The sequence below is a fragment of the Octodon degus genome, unplaced genomic scaffold, assembly GCF_000260255.1.
Source record: "Octodon degus isolate 3935 unplaced genomic scaffold, OctDeg1.0 scaffold00003, whole genome shotgun sequence".
In the NCBI taxonomy this organism is placed as follows: domain Eukaryota; kingdom Metazoa; phylum Chordata; class Mammalia; order Rodentia; family Octodontidae; genus Octodon; species Octodon degus.
Genome location: NW_004524579.1, coordinates 19,840,193 through 19,858,755, shown reverse-complemented (window position 1 = coordinate 19,858,755; position 18,563 = coordinate 19,840,193). Strand labels below are relative to the sequence as shown.

At 35.7% G+C, this 18,563-nt stretch overlaps 1 protein-coding gene across 1 annotated transcript in view; it reads left to right on the top strand.

The window, feature by feature from the left end:
* Rit2 (Ras like without CAAX 2) overlaps window positions 1-18,563 on the top strand; it is a 442,929-nt gene that overhangs the window by 89,210 nt on the left and 335,156 nt on the right. The window contains exon 2 of the mRNA XM_004623614.2: window positions 4,004-4,060. Within this exon, the coding sequence (XP_004623671.1) occupies window positions 4,004-4,060 (57 nt within the window). The remainder of the gene's footprint in view (window positions 1-4,003; window positions 4,061-18,563) is intronic.

Here is an 18,563-nt window from a genome sequence, read left to right as displayed (position 1 = left end):
ATCCATGCATCTTGCTGAACTCAATGACATAGTCTCCTAAGTATGAACTGCAAAACATAGATTAACAATCATTTTGCCTTGAACAAATCTCCATATCATCCACAGTTATCAGTATTTACGTATTTTCAATAAACACAAAAAGACTTTATTAGAATTGCTTCTGATAAGATCTGAAAACATTAAAAAATTTGTTATTTCAACAGGTTTTCTAAGCTATATAGATAGTTGTCCTGATTGCTTTGTGAAATTTTTCTTTTCTAAAGTTTCGTAGATGATATTTTTATCACTTATAGAACAATAATGAAAAGTGAAGAGAAGTTTTTTTCCAAAACTGTAAATTTTAGTTTTCATTATTTTCTAAATTTCTGGCATTTTTTCCTTTAGAGTATCATGTGAATTCAGTTGGTTATGTTCGTTAGGTACGTGTTGCCACCCTGTAATGTATGGCTTAACACTCAAGTCTCAAGAAACATGGAATACTCTTTAAGAGTATAAATCTATGTAATATGTTAAGACTGGCATAACTAAGGTGAATATCAAGTATTCTTAAAAGGTGGATTTGACTCAAGGTTTCCAAATGCTTTAAAATTACTTTGTTCATGGATGTTTTAACTTTCTGATCAAAAGACTAATTTCTGATTTACATATATGTTTGCTAAAGCATATATTTTGGGGACATGTTAATCCCTGCATAGGTCAACACTGTGTGCATATGTGTACAAGAATAAGCCAAGGGCCAGCTTAATAGCTCAGTGGATTAAAGTGCCTGAAAGCAGGTACAAGAGTTGGGGGTTCGATTCTCTGGGCCACCATGCCAGCTCCACCCCTGGGGTGTGCTGAAGCAACAACGGAGACTGGGCGTGGTGGCACACACCTATAATCCCAGCCCTTGGGAGGCTGTAAACAGGCGGATCACTACAAGTCCAATCTAGTAGTGAGACCCTGAATACCCTGTAGACCCCTCCCTAAAAAAATACAAAAACAACAACAACAACATATTAACAGAGTGTAAACTCAATACAATTGAAATCTCTATTTAAAAAAATCAGAGTTGTTATATTTGCATTCTTGAAAGAAAAATTCTTAATATAGAGAAATAAAGTCCACAAAATTTGAAGAATCAAATGTAAATATCATCAAATAAACATAATTTAACCTTGACATTTAGCTAATAAACATTTAACCAATTTATCCAATAAACATTTAACAGATTGCTTATCCCCGACATTTAGCTCAGTAAGTGTAATAAAGTTTTATGTTTTTACTTTTCAATCTTTAGTTTCAACAGCTTTATTCTGTGCAATGAACTGATAATAGACACAGAAAACACTTTTCCTGTTTAGCAGGAAAAAGCCAAACAAAATCTTTGAATACACAGAAGCATCTGAGGACCACGTACAAAGCAGGACATGACTAAAGACAGGGGCTGGTAGTTGGAGCTGATATGGAGGTAAACTGAGGGGTAGGAGCTTATGGTGGGAAGGCAGGGTAATAACTGTTGATAGTAATCTCTGTCTGTCCTTGCTATGAGACATTCTTCTTACAATAAGTTTTCTTCTCAAGGCAGAAATGACATTGTGATTGTCAGGATTTAATATGTGGATTGAATGCTCAAGGAATTCAAGGGACATATTGATCATTATTACAACTGCTGAACTAGAACTGGTTAGCATTTAGATCAGTAAAACCCATTTTATTGTGAAAATATATCAATAAAGTGAAAAAGACAAAAGTATAGAACTGGGCTCACTTACAAATATAGCAAGTATGAGAGAGGATGTAGTCAATGAATAGATGGAGTCAGTTAGTGGAAAATTACTAAGAAACATTAGGGAAAGGTAAGGATTTGTAGTTGAGTGTATTTAGTGGCCTGACTAAATTTTGGTGATGGAGTGAGTTAACAAAATGAAGAAAGGAAAGACCAGCCTCAACCACTGGCTGAACCACAGGCCAACCTAGACCATAGGCTTTGCTCATGGATGTGAAGTACTATGGAATTTTGAGGACAAGAGTGAGATTTGGGTAATGGTGTAAGCTAAGACTGAAAAGTATTTTGAATATGGTTTATGAAAGACCGCATATGTTAGTGTACTATGTTGAAGATTATCGTAACGACTGTTGACATGTGACTGACATTATTAAAGCAATGATTCTGGCTCCATTATAAAAGGTCTAATGGAAAGAAAAAGAATAATCATGGAGGAAATGGTTTTGAATTTAAAAAAATAAAGATTTTCTGAAGAAAGGCAAGATTCTGAACTCGTGTGATATCAGAAGAAATCAAGATGCATTTGAAAGATAGTTTGAACATAAAAGGAAATTTCATGTTTATGCCTAGAGTAATATAGAGAAAGAGTACAAAGACATTTGTAGGATTTTTAATCCTAGATAATTTGCTGCTATAATGAACAAGTATATATGTCTTGGTTTTGAGTCAAATAGGATGAGGATACTCTCATTCTAGTTTTAAATTTACTGAACTGAAGCTGTTGTTAAAGTTGAGAGTTCTGACTAATGAAATTTATTAATCAGTATTAGCCCAAGTCTCTGACCTTTGTGCTCTAATTGGACAGAAACCATCTGATGATGAAGGTATAGAGGCAGCTCCACCTAAGCTCTGGAAAAAAAAAATCCCCAAATCTTTCTTTATATCCATTTAATAAACATGTTGCTTGCAGTTTGTTTATCTGAAATATTCTGACTCCTAAGGCTATCTGCAAGGAATGTTCATTTGCATTTCAAAAATTTCCCAAAGCTGTCAAACCAAGTAACACTTTAATATGCAGACATCCTTTCTCAATGCCAAGAAAGGAGAAGGGCAGCTATGAAAATGTAAACAACTTCTCTTCTACAGGGTCAGATTCCCATTTTTTTGCCCTTATTTCTCAGCAGGTTTAGACAAGTGCCTTTTACACATTTGTTGAATTTAATATCACCTTCCCAGATCTGAATATCAGTTACACTGTGAACATATTGTTAAAGAGACCCAGAGCTGGATATTTTTTTCAAGGACTATTACAAATGAGGAAAAAAATTTAAGAATAGAAATGGTTTCAGTTCTCTATGCGATAATGACTAGAGAGGATTCAAGGGCAAGAAGAGGAGTGAAAAGAAAGGACATAGGGGTTACACTAATGGAGTGAAGTTCTTAAAGGTAACATCAATGGTAGGAAGATGATTGCTAAGTCAACTTTATAGGGTTCTTGCTAAAAGTAGGCCAAGGTGTTCATAAGTGATCTCACCTAAATTGAGTTAGTAGAATGTTTGCTACACCTAAGCTATGAAGGAAATTCTGCAAGGAATTCTGCAAAGGCCAAAGTGGAGGTCAATTTAAGAAGAGGCTCAGAGGATCTTACATGATGTTGACTTAGAGACTTTCAGTGCATAGTTATAAAGAAGAAGAAAGATAGAACTATTAAGTACTACATTTTTAAAGTTTGCTCTTTTATTTATTGTGAATATCATATAATGTCAATGATTTGGAAAGAATATAGAGAGTTTACAATTAAAGAAAAGGTAAAAGAAGAAAGTAGTAAATAGCATACATTAGGCAATGTAAAAGTGAAATGGTTTAAAATAATGTAAATAAGAACTTTTCTAGCTAAAAGAAAATTTAGCAATTATCTCTTAAGCTTAAGATGAAAAATGTATATCTTAGAAAAAATATAGGTGCCCTAGTAAACAGATATTGGTCATCAGCAACTCTTTAACCAGAGAGAGGTAAAAGGATCCACATGGCTACTTTATACACACCTTACAACAAGAACTTCCTTATTTTTACTTTAATTTTTATTTTAAAAAAAGCAGTTATAATTTCAACACAGTATTCCAGAGAAGCACCTAGCATTATATATTACCTTTTCCCCACCTAGACTTGACCTTATTGTCAGTTGCTGTTCACACAAAGAAGTTACTCATAAGAACCTATTAAAAATTGATGATCTATGCTGGTGAATGACACTGAGGAATTAATGGATTTTTATTGAATTCTTTTCTCTTTCAGCAATGACTATGCAGTTTATTAGTCACCAATTCCCTGATTATCATGACCCCACCATAGGTGAGTAAAAGTGCCCTTTCCTCTTTAGCTCAAATTAGTAATTTATGAATACTGTTATGTTGTGAAGTTTATCACAATTAAAGACTAGAGATATTATTTAGTATAGCATGCATTCTTGGAATTTTTGTTCTGCTTTTTCCTGTAAATAATTGTTACACTTCATTAATTTGATCTCAGGATCCATTAAGTGTGATGAACCACTATAAATCCTCATTTGAAAAACTGTGGTCTGAATAACGTAACTGATGGGCTTATAAATGTACTTTAGTTATTTGCGTTCTTTCATCAGCTTCTTTATTTTTTATCACAGAATTACATTGATAGTATTTGAATTTTTAGATATGAAAATAATGTTCTCAACTATCTTTCCCTTAGAGATGAGGAAAGTGACATTCAAAGACTCAATCGTTAGAGCCCAAAATTCAGCCATGTTTAATTCCCTCTATATAATTTTCTTTCTAACATATTACAGTGCAGAATCTTTGCATCGGGAAGGAATTTTTTATCCCCCTCAAAGAAAAAAAAATGTCTTCACAATAGTTCATTTGAAGACTTGAGTTGAAATTCTGAAGCACTCTACCATATTATTCTTCAACAAGAAACACATGACACTGAAAACAGACACACTGTTGCCCAGAATGGGACACACAGGGGTGCAGGCCCCCCACGCTGACTGCCACTGTGGTCAACGAACTCCTTTAATGTTTCTCTTTGTCTTCACTCATTTATTATCTAAGTTTGAACATCTCTTCTCCTCACCTCCCATGGGTAGGACCTGACTTCCCTCTGCTCATCAAAGAATTTGATTTCAAGTCTTTACTTGATATATAAAATGGGATCCAAAGCATAAAGCACTTGCATTCCTTCCTGCAAATCCTAAGCATATTTACACTAATACAATCACTAAACTATACAAAATACAAAAAAAAAATTAAGTGCCTAATAACTCTGCATGGTTGTAAGACGCCATAAAGTGAACCAAAATAGTAAAATCTGAGATCAGCTGACCAGTATATTGCCAACCAAAAGGACATCTTCACAGCAATAAGCTTTATTTCTGAGAGTAATCACTGTGTGATATTTTAGCAGTGATCAGTTGTAACCTTTGTTTGCTTATTTCCTCTTGTTTTCTAAGGATCTTGATTCTAAAATGCTGGATAACTTTGTGCCACGGACCATGAGTTATTAAAACATGAGAAATCAGCAAATAAAGTTCTTTATCTTATATCGTAGAAACATACAATCTGTAAGACCACGTATTCACTGCTATGCCTTGTTTTCTGCCATCATTTCAGTTTTGTATATTTTAGTGTCTCACCACTTGGGCCCTTGCTCATCAATCTCCATGTCTAACAGCTTGAACAGTACCATGTATGTAAATATATATAGTAAGTGTCTATACAAAAATAAAGAAGTGAAGAGCTGGTGATGGTGATTTCTATAGACACCCTGGAGGGACATTCATCATCTGAGATTGAGCTTTCATACATTTGGTACTAACAGAAAGCTGAAATCATAGTTTTATTTGGTCATAAATAAAACAGCTTTAAAAGAAGAAGTTTGAAAATGGAAACAGACTATTATTTTCAATTCAATTTCCCCATCATCTTTTTTGGCTTCAGTAAGTATATTAGTCAGCAATTTTCCACTGTTATCCTGCATGAATAAGGTGAAAGTAACAGATAATTTAGTTTTTAGCTGCTCTGGCTCTATGACTATAGATGAATCTGGCTGAGTTAATGACATTTCAAGAGGAAATTCATCTTGCTTGGTTTAAAAAGTCTTACAAATTAGAGAAGAATTGTACCTATCAAGGAGACTTAGTTCACAATTGAAACACTAAATGGGTAGCTTTCAATCCTGCCCAGACTTCTTTGTCTTCCCACTGACTGGAATATTTCTAGTATGTTCCCCTGAAATATTTGAGAAAGTGGTACACCTTAAACATAGTAATCCTTCTTTCAGGCCTATATCTAAAATTCTAGGTTCTCTTTATAACAAGATTAGGGATATTATCTGAGAGTGATGTTTTTCTAAAAGAAATAATCATTCTTATTTACTGGTAACAGTTTTAGTCAGTAACTAAAGATTTTGCTTCTACAATTGCACAGAAGATATTTATGAGAGGATTTTATAAACATAGTGATTCTATTCTTCTGAAGGGAAAAGATTTTGTGAAAATATTAAATTACTATGTGTCATTTAGTCTTTAAAGTGGAACATATCTAACCAGTAGACATTACACTAACTACAGTTTAATTTGTCCACAGTAAAATGACTAATGAAATAGGAAGAAGTAACTTTTTACTATGGATCTGATATCTAACTTTTTATGCCAATAAATACAAATGCCATTTTTAATTAATAAGTCATTAGAGATAACCATTACATACCACTGACTCATAAAATTTAAGCCCATTACTCATTGCACAACAATCTGATTGGGTTCCAGAAATAAATTATTAAGATATCACAGTTCATATCTTTTAGGGATTTACAAGTCAGAAAGAGGTTATAAGAAAAATTCATAAATATTTATATGTTTTTGAACTCATCACTGTAATAAAGCTGTGAAATACTTCTTGAAGAGTTTTTGCAAGGATGGATAGGCAGTTTGGTGCCTTTCTTGTAAGTTTTATTTACTATGTACTGGTATCTTAGCTTCCTATATATATTTAAAAGAAAATGACAGCGAGCCTTTCTAAAATCAGGAATTCTCTTAGAGAGAATTTTCATGGATGTCAGATCTCTTTAAAGCCTTTTGAGGAAAGAGACCTAGCATTGTTTGTTTCAGAGCATCTTATTAGTTTCATTTTAATTTGATTGAAGTTAGAAGTGTCACTGTACAAAATTTTAATCAAATATGAATTAAAAGCTAAGTTGTTAAATTTTTTCTTTTGTACTTTGCTACCAAAAGTGTGAATATAAATGTTGCTTTTTGATTTATGGATGGTGCTTCTATTTAAGTTTTATTCATTTATTTATTTTAATGTATCTGGTACAGGGTCTCACTACCAGCTTAGACTTGTAGTTATTCTCCTGTCTCAGCCTCCCCAGCACAGGGATTACAAGCATGTGCTGGGATCTCTGGGGCCAGCTCAGTATGCCCAGGGGCAGGGTAGGCATGGAATGTGGTGCCAGTCATCGAATCCTGGGCCCTATGCTTTCCTAAGCAGGCACTTAGTCTGCTGAGCTATCTCACTGGTCCTGGATGATGCGCTTAAATCTGAATCATTGTTTAAGATGTCTTTATATGCTCAGAGCTGTTTCTGTTCATTTTTAATGGTTACTCCTGTGAAAGTAAACACAGGACCATGGAGAACTAAGTCATGTTAATTGACAAGTAAGTTCAAGTGCAAACAATATGCAGTGTCAGCTTATGCTAAATAGGGTATTGGCCACTGGATTGAAAATTTTGAACTCTGAAAACTGTTTTTCCTTGTACTTACAGAGTACCTTAATTTTGAGTTAGTCATGTTTGTAATAAGTGACTATCTCACAATGTCCTTAAAAATAGATAAATAGGTATATGGGTAGATAATCTGTTGTGTTCCAGGTATCATGCCATATATAAATTCAAATAGAGCCAGAAACTTCAAAGCACTTCCAGACAAGTGAGAAGATACATAAGTAAATGCGGCATAAGTTGCACTCAGACGATGTGCTGGAAAACAGCAATGCAGATACATCTCATTTGATCTGAAAGGCAAGGTACATGTTTCATTTAAAACCTAAATTACAATAATTTAACAATGCATTCGATTAGTTTTATTCACCATTCACTCATGAAGCAGGGCAGCATCCTTTTTACAAAATGGGATATGAGCCCCCACTGAGCAAAAGCAAAACATCATTAGAAACAAGGAAACAGGAAAAACTAGGGGAAAATAGAGGAAAGGATGACTGAGTAACATCACATAGTTTGTTGCGTCATTTTTTTGGGGGGATGGTGCAGGGCTGAAGCAAAGAGATCTTTACACTATTATGGATCATGCATGCTTATGGCTATTTCTTGACAGGAAGAAAATATTCTGAAATAATAAAACTTTTGCTAATGATAATTATATTTATTATATTTCTGCTTTTTTCTTATTTGTGCTTTCCCTCCTTTGTTTAATATTAGTTAAATGAGCACTACAAATATTGCAACCCTTGTACGATTCATGAGGCAGTGGTTCAACAAATAGGCAAGAATTCTTAGGAATGAATTGAGCTCCCTTGCTCAGTTTTATTTCATCTCTAAGAGCTGATCATATCATTTCCATCTAAATCCAATTGTCCTTTTGTTCTTCATTGAATTATGATAATTTAACATCATTACATTAATACAACAAACAGTTTAGCTAAGCTAACCTTAAGTATCTATTGAATTTGGTTGCTTTTCCTGCAAAAAAAAAAAAGCTTTAATCATCCAGAAATTGCATAGAATTATTACATCATGTGCCCATATATTACTCAGTTCTCACAGGTTCCAGAAAGTCACGAAATAACTGTGTTTCCAGAGAAGCTTTTCAAGGAACATAAACTAATAGTTGATTCGATTGCAAGTGCTGTTCTTCTTTTAGTGTTTTACATCTCAGTTTCACTCATAAGACATGAAGACCACATGATACACTCATGCAGAAGATTTATATTCTTTCTGATTAACTGCTAAAGACTATAACAAGCTCTTCAGGAAAAGAATAAAATATAGTATGTCATGTACCTGAATGATAGGAAACCTGAGGAAATGTGGACCACATGTAGGTGGAAATGTGTGCAAGCATTATGAACAGATACTCTGCAGGCAGCCTGAGACTCAGCGTCTGGTAGTGCAGTGTAGTGTTTGAGTCTGAAAATTACCAATAAGGAGGATCATGGGTATAGCTCAGGGGCACAAGCACCTGCTTGTATTCTTGGTATCAAAAACAAAATAATATGAAGAAAATAAAATAAAAATTTAAGTATTGAGGATATAGCTCAGTGGTATGGCCAGGCAAGTGTGAGGCCCTGAGTTCAATTCCCTAAAATGTGTAGATAAATAGATGATAGATAGATAGATGATAGATAGATAGATAGATAGATAGATAGATAGATAGATAGATAATTATATATACCAGTGGACTTAAATCTCTATGGGATATGACTCCCACATAAAGTATATATTTCTCAGTATCACTGGCTTAATACAAACTTTGCAAGCTATGAAATTAAAGAGTTTGAATACTCTTTAATTTAATACTGAATAGCCCACCCAGCATCTAAAATGTGCATTGATAGAGTCACTTCTTTGTGACACTAGAAAATCCCTGTTAAACTGTAATTGCACTGGGGAGGTAATGCCCAGAGTCATTCGTAATCATTTATATATTAGCACAGATTAATGTATCCAGTTGTTTTAGTGAGCAAACAACAGATCTGGGGTCTACAGAGCTGTACTGAAGGGGTAGTTGCAGCATCTACAGAAGTTAGAATATTTCTACTACCTAGAAAAAGTGTTACTGTGTGATTCTTTTTTTTTTATTTTTTTTTTAAATTTTTATTTATTTATTTATTTATTTATTTGTTTATTTATTTATTTGAGAGAGAGAGAGAGAGAGAGAGAGAGAGAGAGAGAGAGAGAGAGACCAGCTCAGCCCACCAGGGGGCAGGGCTGGCTGGCATGTGGTGCTGGGGGATTGAACCGCGGTCCCTGATGCTTTTGCTAAGCTTGTTCTAAGTAGATGCTTTAGACCACTGAGCCATCTCTCCAGCCCTACTGTGTGATTCTTGAATGAAATCAAGGGTTATAAGTAAATTTCTAAGTATTTATTAATGGCTATCACTTCTAAATATGATAGAGTAGAAATATAATTACTGTAGAGCCAAGAAGATTGAAAATTGGATTGTCTTCACTCTGGTTCCTGATTGTCTTCTCAGACTTACCCTATACCACCCTATTGTTTGTTACAATCCAGCCATGCTGGCTTCCCTTTCGTTCTTATACATGCCAAGCAACCTCTTCTGTGGCTTTCAGTTTTGCCAGTACCCTTTCCTGTGCCTTGACTAATTTACCTCTCTGTTTTATCCTGAAAGATGTTTTTCAACTTCTCCACTTGCATATGGGCTGCTAAGGGAAATCATCTTTGACCACATTACCTAAATTGACTGCTCAGAACATAAACACACATATGTGACCTATCCACACACATGTGTGTACAGCATAGAGATTTACTCCATGTACAGCAACAGCTTGTTACATAATATTCATCAAGTTCAAAATGTAAAATAGTGGGTGTGTTTATTATTATTTTTCTATTTGAGATACAGTTTCCAGCAAGACAGGAAACATTTCTGCTTTATTTACTGAATTTTTCACAGGCTCTAGCATAGTACATGAATTATTAGGAAGATAGAACCATATTTTTATTCAAAGAAAAGACTTTAGTGTCTCTGTTTTTCCTTTTATTTAAGTTAAATGTCTATTATCTCCTGATTTAAGATACATTAACCCTGACATTTGATATGGTGATCAACCTAATCATTTGCTTTCTATGAAACTATGTAGGGGCATCTGACCGTGACTGACCATGTAATCTAATATCCCTGTGATTATATTGTGCTGGATTTCAAGTGGGCTTTAATGGTGCCTGGCAAATACATCCAGTTCTCAGTCTACATACTCTTTCAATCTCTTAACACCAGAAACTTCTCCCATCCTCACTCTCACTGGTGACACTGCTTCCTACTTAGGAAATAGAAACAACTGGAAGATAAATGTGTAGAGACTACTGTGCAAAAGGTACTTGTCGAGCTACCCACCACTCTGAGATCACATCTGGCCTTCCCAGTTTTGGTTTTTTGTTTGGTTGGGTTTTTTTTGTTTTTTTTTTTTTGTTTGTTTGTTTGTTTGTTTGTTTGTTTGTTTGTTTTTTTCTGTGTTTTAAGGAAGGGTTTACAGGGTGTTCAGGGTCTCACTACTAGATTGAATGCCTAGTGATTTTCCTGTTTACAGCCTCCCAAGTGCTGGGATTACAGACGTACACCACCACGCCCAGTCTCAATTGTCTCAATTGCTGTTTCAGTGCCCCCCAGGGGCAGGGCCAGCAGTGCAAGCCAGGGAGATTGAACCTCCAGCCCCTGTGTCTACCTAAGCAGGACCTTCCCAGTTATTAAGAATATATTCCCCTACATGAGTCAGTACTGCACCACCATTTGAATTTAGCAGGACACATCCTGCCCTCCAGCTCAAGAATCTTTCTTGTTTCACCAATTGTTTTTATTGATCATTCCTTGTCTCTGCCCAAATATGCTATTTTATGCATTCTAATGGGCCAGAGACGTGGCTCAGAGGCACAGTACACCTACCTGGCAAGCACAAGACCCTGTGTTTAATGTCCAGTATCAAATTAAAAAAAATTATGAAAGGTATGCATTGCAAGTATAAAAAATTAAAATTCTTACTCTGATTGTCTTTCCCATTTCTCTACTGATTTTCTAGAAAACTAGAGTTCATTGCACCAAAAGACTCAGATTCCTTTTCTACTTTCTTCAACTAGAGAGTTTTAATCCTATTATTCCACTTAAATTGCTTTTGTAAAGGTCATGTTGACTCTTTAGTAGTTAGGCCATGTCAATTTTTGTCCTTTCCATTTTACCTACCACTAAAATTGGACATGGTCTACCAAGTTTCATCCAATATTTTCTCTTGACATTCAGAATGTCACATTCTCTTGTTTTCTCTTTAACCTTGCTAACATCTCCTCTGACACAGCCAGGCTCTTCCCTTCTAATATTGAAGATGAGAAGATTCAGTGTTTGTCCTGGATGATCTGTTCTTTCTTCCTTGGTGAAGCCACTCAGTGGCATGACTCAGGGGTTATTTATAATCTACAACTCCAAAAGTTTGTCTGCATTTCAATTTTCTCTCTTGAATGCCATGCTTATTCTAACTTCTGACTCAGGCTTTCTTTTAAAATGTAGAATAGATGTTACTAAATTACCCTAATGAAAACTGTCAGGTTTTTTCACACACAGAAAATTTTTTTTCCTGTACCACTTTATTATGTCTGTGGTAACCCTGTGCACCTGGGTACACATGTCTAAAATCTTTGGATTTTCCTGTATTCTTTTCTATTTTATTTATTTTTTTGTAGTTAGTACAGGGTCTACAGGGTCTCACTATGTAGATCAGACTCTATGTAGTGAACCTCCTTTTTACAGCCTCCCAAGTGCTGGGATTACATGCACACCACCATGCCTAGTCTCAATCACCATCTCAGTGCATCTACGGGGTGGGGCCAGCATGGCAAGTGGGGCAATTGGACCCCAGGCCTCTGCATCTACCTAAGCAGGTGCTTTAATCCACTAAGCTATTTGGCCAGCCCTATTTTCCTGGATTCTTTCAGAGGTCCTTGCTAAATACCCTTGTTACTCTTTGTGTGTAGTTGTCCCCCCAAAGCCTCATGCAGTCACTGGGGTGCAGTTCTAGAGTTTGTGATTAATTCATAATCCAAGGCTGGGATTTTGGGTCCAAGTACTGCTGGGTTATGGCTGTGAGTGCTAGACCAGCGTAAGGCAGATAGCCTAAAGGCAATGTGAGGAGAGAGGCTTGCCTTTTCCATTGTTGTCACTGCTCCTGCCCTCTTGCTCTTGTTGTTTTGCTGTTTTCTGCCTTGGGGAATGGCTGCCCTCTGCCATGTGCCAGTCTGCCTTGGAGTCACTGGTCTATGGATTGAAACCTCCACAACCTCTGATCTAAAGATTTCCTTTTAATTCTGGGTGTTGGGTATTTTTTCACAGCAAAAAGAGAAAAGTTACCATGACAAACCCTGGGAAATTCTAGTGCCTTCACATGAAATATACCCAGAACACATCTATTTCTCACTGCATCAAATGCTATCATCTCCGTAAGCACTAACAGACTCTCTACCTGGGATAATAATTGTAGCTCTTTAGAGATGTCCCTGCTTCTGTTCTTGCACAGCTATCTATTCTTTTTCCACTAGAGCAAAGTAATATTAAAAAAAGAAAGAAAGAAAGAAAGACAGACAGACAGACAGACAGACAGACAGACAGACAAGGTAGACTTTGTCACACTGGCCACAGGCCTCCAATAGCTTATCACTTAGGTTCTGGTAAAAGATAAGTTGCTTCCAAGGACCTACGAAGTCCTTGAGAATGGTGGGGTGGGGTGAAACTTCCCAGCAGGTGTGAGGCCTTGCATTTGTTCTTCAACACTGCAAAATAGATAAAGCCCTTGAAAATGATATACTATTCCTTTCTGACTTTTTTTCTTCAATCTTATTCATTTTATTTGTTTTTAAGAGAATAAAAAAGTCATAAAAAATTAGAAATGACACAAAATTTCACTAAACAAAATGTTTCAAATTCAGCAATCATTGTTACACTGCACATCATTAATTTCAAATTAGTGGTTCACATTACCAGATATAAGCATGCAAATTTGATTAGAAAATGAAGGAGAACAAAATAATTAAGCATTAACTGTTCTTTGCAATAGTCCTGTAGATATCAACAATTGCCCAAGCTCTCCCCAGCGGCCTTCTTGGTACTCCTAGGATATGCTAAGTGTCTTTTTTTTTTTTTTTTTTTTTTTTTTTTTTTTTTTTTTTTTTTTTTACCTTACTGCCATCTTCATGATCATCCCTTTCCTGGACTCTACTTTTTGAGGGAGTCACAGATGCCCTCATTGCCTCTTGCAGCTTTGTGCCGGGTCTGCAGCCCTCCTCTCGGTCAGGCTGCATGCAGCCTCAGCAGCTCTCCTGGTTACCCTAGCACACTTCTGTCTGGGCCCATGACACGTGCTGGCTTCCTGCTTACCATTCAGTCATACCTGTCTTCAAAGATAGAAGCACAAATGCTGTATTAGTAATCAAAGTTTCCTAAAAATTTGCAATCAGCTTCTGGTTCCTAGAAGATGTTCAATAAATCAATGAGTGAATGACTAAAATAGTTACTGGCCCTTAAACTTTGAACAAATGAACATGTATTGCTGATCTTTTCCTCATCTGCAAAACTGGAGTGATAATATTATTTCTCACAGTGGTTATCTAAGGTAATATAGATGCAGCTGCTTCATACACTGCTCAAAATAAAATTACAATTGTGACTTTCTCAATCAGGATCACCTGAATTGGAAGACAAAAAAAAATGGTAAAAACTGATAGGAAGATAAAAACTATTGAGAGGAAGTCACCTATATCTTGTGCTTTTTTAAAAATCACCAGAAAAATCTATCCATGGAGGATAGCAAAGTAACTAGAATGTCAATCTAGAGATTGATGCCTTACGAGAGATATCACTATCACTTCAACAGGAATTACTTAAAAGCACTGATGATTATCATAATTTTCCTGTGGCCAAACTATTTAAGAAGGAAGAAATCTTAATTACAATCCCCTGATGCGATCTGCATGTGAAGTCTCTGTTTACAAGCTGGATGTGAATGGCACATCATCTCCGTGACAGGCGTCTTACACGGAGTATGAAACTTGCCTTCTAGGTACTGAGTCAATCCAAGGAAAGTAAGAAACCTGGAAGTTTAATTTTCCCAGGCTAACGGTGGGTGACATAATGACATGTCCTTCAAGACTACCTCGATCTTGCACTCAAGGCATCAGGACGTACTTACTCCCAAAATAGAATATGACTTAAATAAATCCCATAAATTATTGAAAAAGCATTTTCAAAATTCTCAGCATTCATGACAAAATCTTCTAAATCAGGTATTCATTACTTATAGACGCTGATATAATTTTGTATCTATTGAGTTCTTTAAGTTAGGGCAAATCTGACCCTTTTAGGTTGTTTTATCTGTCAGTCTTATTATTCAGGTCCAATCATTCTTGAATAAATAAATAATAATTTAATACATGCAAGAGCTCTTTTTGTAGCTTGGCTACAGTGATTAAAAAACAAAGTCTTGGGCTGGGGAGACAGCTTGGTGGTCTAAGCACCTGCCTGGCAAGTGCAAGGACCTGGGTTTGATCCCCAGTACCACATGCCATGCTGAGACAGCCAGGTGTGTTGGCCCATGCCTGTAATCCTAGTGCTGGGGAGGCGGAGACAGGAGAATCACTATGAGTCTGAGCTGTGCAGTGAGACCCTATGCCAAATAAATGAAAAAGAAAAAAAATATATATATATATTATATATATTCAGGTGGTTACTATATTTCATCATATATATTTATTCAGCTTTAAATTACTTGCTACTCACTTAAAGGACTTTCATAAATATTCCTATCTCTTGGAGAAGAATACATAAAAACTTTAGCTAGAGACTTTGGGGTATCCCTTGAAGGCATCTGTAGGAATAAGCCTGAAACTTCAGCTGTATTAGTGTCACAGTTGTTGGTCTCTGAAGTGTGCCCTCCCTCCTCACCAGAACTCAGAACTTCTTAGGCTTATTCCAAACATTTGTAATAGTAAGAAGGGAAAGGAATTCAGCTTAGCAAGAGGTGTGACCTGGCCCAAGAGGGGTTGTTTTTATAGATTTTATAAGAGTATGTGAAGTTTGACCCACATTGCTAGAGAATCACAGGTAGTATTTGAAGGAGAAACAAAGGGAAGAATGTTTATATCAGCATGATCAGAGTAACTCTCCAGTTCACTGTGTTATTGATAGAGTGTTTGTTTGTGTGTGTGTGTGTGTGTGTGTGTGTGTGTGTGTGTGTGTGTGTTGTGTAAGACAGACAGAGATAGAGAACAAGACAGAGAGAAAAGGTTGTGAAGAAAACTGCTGATCTACATCATCTTTTTTGTTTGTTTGCTTTTGACAAGAGGTCAAATGCAGGACCTTGTTCTTGCCAGGCCGGTGCTTAGGCTGCTGAGCTCTCTCCTTGGTCCCTTGTCAATCTACAGTTATTGAAATTGATATTATTTTGAATTTGTCATAAGTATCATGAACCTCTATGATTAAGGGTCAGTCCTGTCGCATTACACATGGAACTCTGATGAATCTGGCTTGATATGACCTGTTATTTCCTGCTACCTAACTGTGAAAATATGCTAACATTTCTGTCTGTGATTTATTAAACTCTATTCCTTCACATAGTAAAATGAAAATAATGATTTTTCCTATATTTGAGGGTACTATAATGATTAGTTGAAATAGTATTAGTGAAATACTTGATGTAGAATTTTGGTGTACTTTAATCATGTCATAATCCTATATGTTAATGGCTACTGATAAGCAATATAATTAGAATGCTTTAATCAATTGTTTGTTTTACTTTGTTTTGTTTCATTGAGACAAGCTCTCACTGTGCAGTCCAGGCTGGCATCACAGTCCCTGCAATCCTCCGACCTCAGTCTTGCCATTGCTAGGATTACAGATGTGCAAAACCTAGCCCAGATTTAGTAATTCGTTTTAATAGAATTTTCAGAGAGCATTACAGTTATAGAGACCTGTTGTTAGCCGTCTTTCACATCGATCGAATTCACTAGCTAATTCAAAGTACCATGGTGAACATAAACAACTAAGCAGACGTGCTCACTTCTGTCCCATCTTGTAGCTAAGCATACTTTTGATGAAAATTTTGCATCTGTAAGAGAAATACATTTCAATATTTCCTTTGTTTATTCATTAATTACAATTATTTGGCATTCAGGATATAAAGTCAAATGATTTATATTTTTATTTTGTCTTTTTTCAGTGCAGTAGTTTATTTTTAAAAACATGGTATTTATGGGCTTTTAATGAGCCAAGTAGTAAACAATTAGAATTGGGAAAATATATTTCTATAGTATGCCCTACAAATTGGCTTATTGTTGATGAAAGCTACTCATGATATAAAAGCTATTTGAAGCATATCTGAAGAAAACTACAGAATGTACATTTGTTTCCCCAGATTCATGAAATTCTTCTAAAACTTGTAACTATAAATATTCTTTTGAGAAATGCAATTTAGAACTATAATGTATACCACTGCATGTTCACTCAGTTATTGAAATTTCAATCAATTTTCCCAGTGCCATATACTTAGCAGTCAGTAGAAGTGTGATGTAAATGCCTATTTCTTTGACCTCAAAGTGAAAATTTTTAAGACTCCTTAAAATTTATGGATTTTTAAAAGGGAGCCTTTGTTATTTTCTATGGCTGATTCTATTTGAGATTTTTAATTTAGCTAATGCAGTTATTAACATCATGTTCATATATTTCTTGGGAACTAAAAAAAAACTATACACCTTGACAGTTCCCATTAAGTTGACCCTGTCAGAATGCATTTGCTCCACACGAAATGAGGACATAGAAAGATTTAGAAGTATCCGGTGCTCTATACTTATGTAAATAGTCAAATACTCTGCTTATCATCTGTATTTTACAATCTGCCTCTGTCAAAAGACATTCTCATAGTGTGCTTTCCTATTACTACAGAAATAGGCACTCTTCTCCCAAAGACTGCTTCCTGGATCCAGCCAGTCAGAGTTGGTATGGTGTAATTTATTTAAGGAAACAAAAAGCAAAACAAAATTTTATGTTATGGTATAAACTATAGAAATGGAGCCCATGTGAGGCGAAGGGACTGAATTAAATGTCAAAAGATGAGGTTTTCTATTCATCAGATAATTATTTGCTAGTCATTGACTCACTGAACACTTTTTTTTTTCTTGCATCTGTAAAACACCACCAGCTACCTGGCTCTTAAAAACACAAATAAGATTGATTTTGAACTAAAATTCCCTGTGGCAACAAATATTTAAAAAATGACCATGCATCCAAGCAAAGCTAACAGCTATTTCTATTTAATGTCTCAGTTTTAAATGTTTTAACTTAATTTTTATCAGTCATGTAAAAGGATAGGAATCAAACTTCACAGACATGTTTCATCTGTAAATACTATAATCATTTGCCAAGTTATTGGCATTAGGATCATCCTACAGTTAAGAAAACTTGATGAGTCTAATGCTCCCTTGACCATTCATATCTTTTATCTGTCAAAAAACACCCTCACTCTTTTTATTTAGAAGCTGGATTGTAGCTTTAAAAAAAAAAAAAAGTGTGGTGTGTGTGTGTGTGTGTGTGTGTGTGTGTGTGTGTGTATGTGTGTGTGTGTGTGTGTGTGTGTTTTATCAGGGACTGAACTCAGGACCTTGCACTTGCCAGACAGGCAAAAGCATATGATTTTAAATTGTCTTAGTGTAATTATGAATCTACAAATAATGCAACTGTCCTTAATCAGGATCAAGTTATTTAACCTGAAATTTTCTCAACAGTTTACTATTTGAGATCAGACCAGTCTGCATAAAAGGCAGACAGTATCAGTATCAGCTAACGGTCAGTGCTTTAACTAGATTGGACTCATAGTAATCCACCTGTTTACAGCCTCCCATGAGCTGAGATTACAGGCGTGCACCATCATACCCAGTCTCAATCGCCATCTCAGTGCGCCCCGGGGCCTGGCCAGCACACTGGCCCCCCGCACCTGCTTGCAGGCATTTAATCTGCTGAGCTATTTGGCCCAACCTCATGACCACAATTTTACTACAATTTCAAAGAGTCATCTAAATGCTGTCTCCTA